The sequence below is a fragment of the Frankliniella occidentalis genome, unplaced genomic scaffold, assembly GCF_000697945.3.
Source record: "Frankliniella occidentalis isolate FOCC.00 unplaced genomic scaffold, Focc_3.1 Scaffold85, whole genome shotgun sequence".
Lineage (NCBI taxonomy): Eukaryota > Metazoa > Arthropoda > Insecta > Thysanoptera > Thripidae > Frankliniella > Frankliniella occidentalis.
Window position 1 is genome coordinate 718,094 of NW_026267214.1, and position 9,968 is coordinate 728,061.

Genomic DNA, 9,968 nt, shown 5'->3' on the forward strand with positions numbered 1-9,968 from the left:
ATTCCTGATTCATTTCTATGCATTTGATGAGAAAATTGAAGAGCAACAAAAGATAATAATGCAACTGCCCAGAATATATAACACCAAAAGAAGCCTGGCCTGTTGAAACTGGTTTTGGAGGAATGTATTTTACTTACACTAACTGGGCTACCGTCTTTTAAATCCATACTTCTTTCTCTCGTAGAATAGATCTGTTTTTGAGCTCCCAAGGTTAACAATCTTTGGGCAACCATCTCTCTGAAAACACAGCAAATAAGATAGATGAATTGTTGCAGTAAGTAAAGAAAATGAATACACACTGCAAAGCAAGTTTAGAAAGCAGCCAAAACAAGACAGTTAATACGGTAAACGGTATTAGAAACCAAACCCAACTTACATCTTTCTCTTGAACTGTACATTCCTTACAGTAGTAAGCATCGGATACACCAGGACCACCACAAATGACGCAACGTCCTTGATACGATCCATAATTGCATTCATCACAAATTCGTACTAAAGTGCAGGGACGAACATAGGAATCACAGATGACACACTTGCCATCACACTTCTCACAGAGACGCCCAATAGCTGTAACGAAGAGAAAAGCCTGTTTAATTTTGGAATGACTAAAGAAAATAATTATACGTTTATCGATTAAAACCCAAGGACTCACGACAATTTTAACTTAATATTTGAAATCTGAATTACCGGTATAACCTTAAAAATTATGGACACTGACTTAATGCAAACACTTACCCACTCCTGGTTGTTTTCGGCAGAATATAAGATCAGGATGATGTTTGGCCATGGTGAATTACTTGAATAACGTATCGCTGTTTTAAATGTCACACGAAATTCCCTGCAATCAATTTCAAATACAGCAGACTTTGAATGTTTTCTGTTTTCAAACAGAACGCATGCCAAGTCGATGTGCTCGATTACTCGATCGTCGGAGGCCGCGCCTTCTTGAATGGCACGGATTTCTCCTTACTTAACCTCCTTTAGGCGGAAGTGAACTTTTAATGGCACCCTCGTAGAACACGTCGTTTGTCTGTGTGTTTGAGGACAATATTGGCATTGAACGGTTGAAGGACTGATATTTTTCAAGAATAATTTCTCACTGCTGAAGAGTAAACGGGTTAAGGGATGGCGACACTCGTTGAAGTGTTTCGTAATGAAACATGCGATCTAAAACGAAGACAACTACCCCTCTTCGTGGACGACAATCTATCGGTAGATATTGCTTGTGTTTTCAAATACAATACTATATAGTTGAAAACAAGCCTGACAGGAAGGCCAACCCGACTTCCATTTGTGACTTTCACTGGCTACTCTTAGCAGATGCTCCGTAATAATAAACGGATATAAATTTATTTTACTGTTCTGATTGTCAGAGGGGGTGGGTAACCGACTTTGAGTGGAGTCGGTGTTATCTCGTCAGTAGGCCCTCGTTGAGAGCTTCTGTCATTTAACTTTTATATCTTTAGATAGTATGCCTTCTTTCCATATCCCAAGGAAACATTGAATGTGTCATTTTCCTGTAACATCTCTAATCTAGTCACTTTGACTAGGTTAGGTCGTGACGCTGCCTAATTCGCCCCTACTATCGGTCTGGGGGAGCCCGACTTGTCTTATTGTTTGGAGGGGAGGGGGCTCATTATTCTCTCTTATACTCACCTAGCATTCCTCATGAATCATTCCAACTAGTGTTGTTATATTTATTAAATTTATGACATTCGATTTTAATTACATTTTTTTGACACTTTTGTTTGTAGAAGGTTAACTTCATCCACTTAACTTATCACTACAGTTGTTGTTTGAACTTACAGATGGTTATGGATCTCAATTCTATGAATTTGGGCTGTGACAATCCTGTTGTCAAAGGTAAAGCTCTAGAAGAATTTACCAGGAAATATAATGTTCTTACCATTGATGAAGTGCGAGAGGCGCTCCAGGTCAACTGCAAAGATTTGCTGTCTATTTTAAGCCAGACGGTTCCCTGTGTTGGGTGTCGTCGAAGGTAAGTCATGCTAGTGTCCTATAATATTTATGTTCTGATTAAATCTAAAAAAATTATTCTCTATTGTCCAGTGCATTTTTGCCATCACTATATGTTTGTATTCTCTTTATATGTATGTCCTGACACCTCAGCCACCAAATAATGATTTTTATGTTTTAGTGTGGAGAGGGTATTTTACCAACTTATGAAGTCTGGGCACCCAGCTCTGGATCCAATTCTTATTAGTGAAGATGGTGTTCTCTCACTACGAGAAGATAAACTGTCTGCTCCCCAGCCCCTGTGCACCTTACTCTATAGACATAGGTACTTTTCCAATGAACATATTAACATTTTACTTTGTTCATGCCTTAATGCCTATTTCTAACTCATCCTCTCTTTTCTAGTGACAATCTTAGCAGTTTAGTGGAGAGTCAGCCAAGGTCAAAGAAGAGCAGACGCTGTGTCTTACATTCGCTGGACTCACAACGAGCTCGAGCTGTAGTCACAGATCAGTGGCGAGATGCCTGGGATCGTATGAAGCCATTATGTAAAGATGAAGTTCTTCTTATTGAAGCATCAGCTTTACTTTCAACCCTGAATAACTATCTTCACAAGCATCGGTATGTTTTGCATGATATCACTGGAATAAAGTGATTCTTATTCTAATCCTAATTACTTGCTTGGTACTTGTACTTTTTTTATTTATAACCACTGGTTTCCTATACAATTTGTCCACTTAATTTTCTATGGTCTACATACTTACTTTGCAGGTTTTGTGGAGAGTGCCGTACTAAAGTCATGAGAGCCTACACTCTTCTTGTGGAAGATCCAGATCCTTGCAAAGAGAAAGGCTACATTCCAGCTTTGTATTCTGGTATTAAACGGTGTCTGCCTGAAAAGCACATTCATTTGCAATGCAAGACAGATTACATAGCTGGATTAATAACCCGTGCTGAACCAGAACTTCTTGGTAGCCGAAGGGAGAGACATGCCAAAACCCTGGAAATTGCCCAAGAGGAAGTGTTGACATGCCTTGGTATATGTGTTTATGAGCGCCTGCATCGGATCCATTTGCGACTCCGGGAGGAGGAATGTACTTGCCAAGTTCTGGCTGCCGTTGCTGTAGACGCCTTGTGTAGGAACTTTGAGGTGAGTCTTTTAATATATCTTACATACTAAGATCACTGTATTCTAATTTTTGGTGTAGATTTTATTATATATTTATTATACATTTTATTATATATATATTTCTTGCGGGAATGATATCAATTTTAATGGTTCTAGGTTGCTGTGGAGACTAAAAGAGGGATTTCTCAACTTGAGCTGCTTTACAAAGAAATGCAACAAGAGGAAGCGGCAAAGTTGCGACTGAAAGAGCAGAAAAAATTAAAGAAAAGAAAGAAGAGGGAACGAAGGGCTGGTGTGGAACAGAATGGTCAACAAGAGGATAAAGATAGTTGTGAAGTGAGTATCTGTGTCATTCTCAGTTGACTTTCTGATTACATCAACCTTGTTTCTCAACCAATGTTGCTTTCCTTGACAGTGTGAGTCAGAAGAGCAGTCTGAACCTGCATGTGAACGATCAGCAAGCCCATGTTCATGTCCTGAAACCAGACACCATGTATGTTGGACTTAATGTTGTATTCTTTTCACTAATTACATATAGTTACAAGATTACACATTTTTTAATCACTTTTTTCCCAGGTTGATTTACTATCTGAACATATTATTGGATCTCCAATGTGTGACTGTGATGACTGTCGCAAGAAACAAGAATCTGCTCAAAACACCGGCATTGATGACCACAAGTTGCAAGCTAATGGCAAAGATAACAGGTATGAAAAGTGTACACTTTTTTTTTCTTCTGGATGATGTAAGTGTAATTCTCTAGTTTTAATACTTGCATAATCTTATTTTTTATTTGCCATTAAACAGGAAAGTCCATAGCAATCCTGGCCCCTTTTCTTCTCCTAAAGACAAAGCTATACAGTCCCTCAAGGTTAATGGCACAGTAAAAGGTAAAGCACCCAACAACAATTACTCTATTCCTCATTGTGATTCTTGCCAAGAATCAGGTCTTTGCAAAGGTAATAGCTATTGCCAGTTTAACATTAACCGAAACACTTTGAATTATAATTATGTTTAATTCCACAATTTACTTTGTTTTAGATGGTAAGAAAAGTAATGCAGCCAAGGGGAAGGCATGGACGTCTGATCATTTGGCTGATTGTGGTTACTCATCTGGCCCAGGTGGTCCTCCGGACTGTGCTTCAGGCACTGGCTCATCTAGCCTGCCCAGTTCACCTGATGGGTCAGAGATTGCATGCTCAGATGGATTTTGTAATGGTGAGATTATCTTATTTTATTTCTTTATTAATTTGTCTTCTTTCTTAAATATTGATTTTGGAACTCATGTATTTGTTTTTAAAAATACAGGTGAATGTTCTGGTGAAGGCTGTACAGAGTCACGCAATTCAACTCAAAACCAGAAAACTGGAGGGGGTCTATTGCTTACTTTAGAGCAGATGCTAGAGGTTTGTTCTATACTGAGAATTGTAAAGAAATATTCTATCTTCTCTTACTACATCACATTAATGAAAATTTACATCTCTCTCCAGGAATCATGCTCATCAGAGGATGATGAAGACAGTTATATTCCGGCTGCAGAGGTTCAAGAGTTCCGTGCCCAAATGAGAAATGTGATGGAAAAACGTCAAGAGTTGCGTGAAACTCTTAAAAGTAGGTTTGCCCAGCTTTGTGTCAATACATGCAACCCTCCTCAAAAAATATGGAAGTAAGACTGCCATTGATTGTCTGCAGCTGTGTATTTCAAATTCATGTTTAAGTATAATTTCAATTAAAGGTTGAATTTGCTAATCACCATTAAATTATGGGACATTTTTCTTATTCTGAAAGCAGTACTTCTTATACCAATGGAAATGGATGTTAGTCCAAATCCAATAAAGGCTTTTAGCCTTGGATACCGCATCATTGAATACTGTCCTATGACAGTGGAGTGTGTGATACAATACCAAATTTTATATGGTTCAGGACTAGTTCATTTTATTGGTTAAGCATGTTCTGTTGTGTTTTCATCAGCGTCTGTTAATGTATGACTGCTTTTAGATACACATGTCCAGTCCCATTTAGATGAATTGTTATGTTGTAGAAAATGAAAAAGACTGTATCAATTGTTAGAACCTCTTATAACTTTGCTCGTAGTTATACTGCCCCAGGGTAAAGATTTCTGATGTTAGTCAAATCATCTTGTCTTAACTTTTTGTAAGGGAGAAGTCAACTTATATTGTACTCATTGTTGTCTGTCCTTTTTTTATGGGACATGTTATTGTATTTTTTCTTTAGCAATTTTTTTTTTTTAAATCATATTCAATTTTAAACTTCATAGTTATGAATTCAGTCTAGTTCACAAGTTGAAAGCTTGTATTTTTTATGGTGTTTCTTTAAGAAAAAACTAGTGGAAAAGAACTTTTAAAAACGCTGGTTTTGTGTTGTGCTAATCAGATGCATGTTTCCAAATTCAACTGAATTAAAAGTACTGTGTTGGTTGCTCAGGATGATATAGTTTTAATATCTATCATATGTACGGGTAATCATTCTTTACAAGTTTCTGTGTTGTCTGTGAGGTAATGAGTGGAACGAGCTCTGCCTTCAGATGACTTTGTTATTCCTATTTATTTAACCCTTCAGTTTGAGTGCTTGCCTTATATTTCTGCTTACTCTGCATTATTGGTGACTTTTCCTCTGTCAAATCTATGGAAAGTTGTTTTGTATGAGATTACAGCCTCACTTTGTCTCTTTTTTATATTGTATTGTTATTTGTGGCGTCTGTTTCCTTTTGTATCTATCATTATTTTGAGGTTTGTATAATTGATAGAGTTATTTTTCATGTTTTAGTTCTATTCTAATAAAGGGCTTTATAACTGTAAGATGAGAATCATCGGGCTTCTACATTGAAAACATGTGGACCAATCTGTCATAGGTATGAATCAGCTCTGCTTAGTGCACATCAGATATGAGAAGTGTTGTGAAACCGCTGTGTGTCATATTTTTTAAAGTCACATATTAATGTTAAAAAATTTACGTTTGTTGGATTTTACAGTATGTACGTTAAAAAATATGCATGTGGTCTATTGTCTTTAATGTTTCACCTCAACTTTGTTTTCCTTGAGATTGGAGCGGTTAGTATTGATATATTTTGCATTCCAAGTCAATTTTTATTAACCAGATTCTATGAATGTTACTTGTAGGAATGATGGTATTTAAGAGTCTACCTACGTGGATGATTTACATACTCTAATTGATGAATGGGATGGGCGCAGACTAAGCAACTGTAATTTGAACCTCAAAAAAAAAGAAAAAAAGAATAGCTCATGTCACACCGCAGCTGCAGGCAGTCTTAGTCTTGTATATTTCTACCTCTGGTTGTAAGCTATGGGATCCCCATTCCTCTGAAAGCCCATCACATATGTTTGTATTTGGACATAACAACCCAAGTGAACACTGAAACACAGTGGCTAAACTACATGTCGTAATGTCAAAAAGTATAAGAGATACTTTTTACAACATTATGAGAAAGGTAATGGAATAAATAATGCTTCAAAATCACCTCAGAATTTCTTTTATTTCTCTCATTGCCTTTGTGGTGATACCCGTGAGGAAAATCGTGAATCCCAAAAAGTAGGAGGTGAGGGAATGTACAGCTCCAACACTTGGCCAATAGTGAGTGTTGGGTTGCTTCACTCAGGAGACATGACCTGTATTACAATTTGGCATGCCCCTCGCCACTCCAAAGGCATCAGCGGAGATAAGCTTCACCTCCGCATTAGCCTCATCACTGGCTCAGTTGGAAGAGCGCGCGCCCGGGATGCGGATGGTTATCGGTTCGAATACTGACCGAGGCTCATTTTTTCCTATTTAGTAGTTTGCGGCGCTGGGACCAAGGGTTAAGACAAAAGACCAGCCGACATGGGGAGGTGGACTTGGGGCTGTCAAAATAAGAGATACGGTTTGGCCGACCGACCGACCGACCGACCGACCGTCAACCTCGGAACGACTAGGACGACTGAAATATCGTGTTCGAGGGTTTTCTCGCTGAGTCCAAATCTGGTAGTGCCGATGTCGTCCGGGCCCCCGGAGACGTCATTGGGGACCTTCCCGAGCCCGAGCACGCCGATGACCCTCTCACGACAAATACGATTCGGCGCCGGCTCCAAACGTTGTTACACACGGGCTGGTGCATATTTCTTAAAAGTCGCCAAATATAATTATTATTAATAGCAAATCGCCCATAATAGTTTATTATCCTGATCATTACACTATTGTCACATGGCACTTCCCTGGCGTCGCCGCCTGGAGCCAAACAACGATGCACGGGACGAGAAGCATCCCCAAAGGATCACATCCTGGACAAGCGAGGCGGGATTGCCTACCCCAGGAAAGAATCACATCCCGCGACCACGATATGTCGGTGAGCATTCCGTAATTATTAGATTATTGCTCTCCCCCTTTGCCGTTGCCGCGTCCCCCCTACCCCTCTCCTCCTCCCCACCCCCACCGCGCATTTCCTGCGCCTTTATGGAAACGTAAACAAACAGTGAAATTCGGTGTCACAATCGGCGTTTCTGCCAAATACCGATACTACCTACTCATATAATTATTGATCATAGGGTTTTAACCAGAATTTTAGAGTGGACATCGCCGCTTTTCGTTATTATTCGCAAGGTATAGTGCTTACTTGTTTCCGGTCCGGAATATTGAATTGTTCCATTCCGGCTATTGTTGTAGGGAGGTTAGTAGTGTGCTCCTGTGGCTCAATTCTTACACGCACAATTAAGTTGTAAGTTATTTTCCGAGGCCGAGTAAATGATGCCCGTGATCTAAATAACTTGGCTCACTGTCAGCTTTGTTGAAAAGGTGTTGAATGGGGACACTCCTCCAATCCATGCCGTATGTTAAGTACTGTTGTAGGTCACTTATGCAAATGGGTGAACTGCCAGTGTTTTATCACATATCATATATTTTACTCTATATTATTCTCGTGTGGAACAGAAAACTTTATTACTTTCTGGTTGGGGTGCAAACCGAGTGGTCCTATTTGCGTAATCCCCCAAACAATCAATCAATGTGCGTTGCAGATAATTTGCAGCTGCCCCTTCGTACTTAATTTTTAATCCAGTGCCAAAATTAGTTATTTGAAAGACCATAGTCATTTAGAGACGCATGGGGGGGAGAGGCATTTAAAAGTGTATTGTATGAGTAAATTATATGTAACTAATAGTTGATGAGCGCTAAAAGTACCGTTTAATATGATTGCAGGAACTCGGCCCAGAAATGTTCTTGACACTAGCAAGAGAAGTCTATGGAGTCATTTTACCCAAAAGAATAGGTGAGTTGACATGACAGTAACCGCCAACGCTGGTCCAATTTGTCTCCACTATGAGGAGCTTCCTTTCGTGTGCATCAAAGGGTGGTACTTGAAGGTTTTTGGGGGGCCCTGGGTCCTTGGTGGTGAATTCAAAGCCTCCTCTGTCAAAATCCAGGCTGATTTGTTATCACTGAAAATGTCTTTTAAAAATCTTGGCAATTTGCAAAACTGCTGGAATTGGTTTGGATTGGTGGGGCAGACTCCCTTTTCACATGCTCTGTCTAAATATCATGCGGCCGACCCACTACAGCAGAGTTCTTAGCCAGTGCGCCTTAGGTAGCGTACCCGCCCTTAGTTAGAGAGACCAGCTCTTATAAAACTCAGGTTTCTGGGGACAGGGGTGGTTTCTGACAGAAAAAAAGGTAGTTTTGTGGTGCCTGGTTCACTCCTGTCGACTCGGATACTCCTCCATAGAAATCCGGACCCATCAATTTATAGCCTTTGTAAATTTTGCCAAAAACGAAAAAAATTGAAAATCGCTGGAAATGGTCGAAATGTCGAAATTTCGCGCCGCCTGTCCATTTCAAGTGAGTTGCGCCTGTCTTTCTTGGACCGGTTCGCCTGCGAGGTAGGCAGCCCATCGTACGCTACCCGCCAGATTCAAAAGACCTCCTCTTAAAACTCAAGTGTCTCTGGACAGGGGTGGTTTTTGGCGGAACCAAAAGTAGTTTTGTGGTTTCCTGGGTCACCCCTGTCGAATAGACTACTTTTCCGTCGAAATCCGGACCCATCAATTTTCGCTAAAAACACAAAGGCTATAAGCCTTTATAAATTTGGCCAAAAATGAAAAAAATAAAAATCGCTGGAAATGATTGGAATTGGTTTGACAGCACCTCCTTACTAACTCTCCGTCGAAATTTCACTTCGCAGACCCATTTTAAGCGAGTTACGCCCGATTTTCTTGTACCGGCTCGCCTGCTAGGTAGGCAGCCCGTTGTACGCTGCCCGCCAGATTCAAAAGACAATCCCTTAAAACTCAAGTGTCTCTGGACAGGGGTGGTTTTTGGCTGAACCAAAAGTAGTTTTGTGGTTCCCTGGGTCACCCCCGTCGAATCGATTACTTTTCCGTCGAAATCCGGACCCATCAATTTTCGCTAAAAACACAAAGGCTATAGCCTTTGTAAATTTGGCCAAAAATGAAAAAAATAAAAATCGCTGGAAATGATTGGAATTGGTCTAGGAGGGTCGCCTTTGACCTCCTCTGTCGAAATTGCGTGCTCCCTGCCTCTTTTGCATCCTGTTTCTTCGACTATAAAATTGCGTCTTTGGTTTGTTGCAGGAAGATCGGCCTGGAGGTGACCTGACTTGGACATCAGCAAAGCAGCCTATGTGTCACCTACTGTATGCTGAGTTGGCGTTGCAGCACACAGCAGGAGGAATCGCTACTTTTTCTCATGATCGCAGGAATGAATCTGGTAAGTTTTGACTTTCAATGTGATGTTAACTTAAAATGCCAGTACTTTTATGGTAGTCATGTCTGGTAAAAGTTTATTTTGGTATTGTTTCTATTTGGGGGTTACTTGTCATTTCTTTACTGCTTATTCT

General features: G+C 40.0%; 2 protein-coding genes across 2 annotated transcripts; one reads left to right on the forward strand and one right to left on the reverse strand.

Annotated features, from left to right (window-relative positions):
* LOC113217738 (PHD finger-like domain-containing protein 5A) lies at positions 1-926 on the reverse strand. Its single transcript, XM_026437770.2, has 3 exons — positions 736-926; positions 377-567; positions 1-237 (listed from the first exon to the last, which is right to left on the reverse strand). The coding sequence occupies exons 1-3, from the start codon at positions 785-787 to the stop codon at positions 148-150; spliced, it is 333 nt and encodes a 110-aa protein (XP_026293555.1). The 5' UTR covers positions 788-926; the 3' UTR covers positions 1-147.
* Positions 927-988: 62 nt separating this feature from the next.
* On the forward strand, positions 989-6,604 carry LOC113217735 (gametogenetin-binding protein 2-like). Its single transcript, XM_026437765.2, has 12 exons — positions 989-1,212; positions 1,809-1,999; positions 2,159-2,302; positions 2,383-2,598; positions 2,749-3,127; positions 3,263-3,442; positions 3,522-3,599; positions 3,683-3,813; positions 3,914-4,065; positions 4,148-4,324; positions 4,415-4,512; positions 4,597-6,604. Exons 1-12 carry the CDS (start codon positions 1,126-1,128, stop codon positions 4,774-4,776), a joined length of 2,013 nt encoding a protein of 670 aa, XP_026293550.1. The 5' UTR covers positions 989-1,125; the 3' UTR covers positions 4,777-6,604.
* Positions 6,605-9,968: the final 3,364 nt, after the last annotated feature.

Excerpts from the sequence above, each read along its gene's own strand:
- LOC113217738 (XM_026437770.2), bottom strand. The coding sequence starts at position 787 with ATGGCCAAACATCATCCTGATCTTATATTCTGCCGAAAACAACCAGGA. Across the intron at positions 568-735 it reads CCGAAAACAACCAGGAGTGG|CTATTGGGCGTCTCTGTGAG; the intron begins GTAAGTGTTTGC and ends TCTTCGTTACAG. Across the intron at positions 238-376 it reads GTACAGTTCAAGAGAAAGAT|AGAGATGGTTGCCCAAAGAT; the intron begins GTAAGTTGGGTT and ends CTGTGTTTTCAG.
- LOC113217735 (XM_026437765.2), top strand. The coding sequence starts at position 1,126 with ATGGCGACACTCGTTGAAGTGTTTCGTAATGAAACATGCGATCTAAAA. Across the intron at positions 2,000-2,158 it reads TGTGTTGGGTGTCGTCGAAG|TGTGGAGAGGGTATTTTACC; the intron begins GTAAGTCATGCT and ends TTTATGTTTTAG. Across the intron at positions 3,814-3,913 it reads GCTAATGGCAAAGATAACAG|GAAAGTCCATAGCAATCCTG; the intron begins GTATGAAAAGTG and ends GCCATTAAACAG.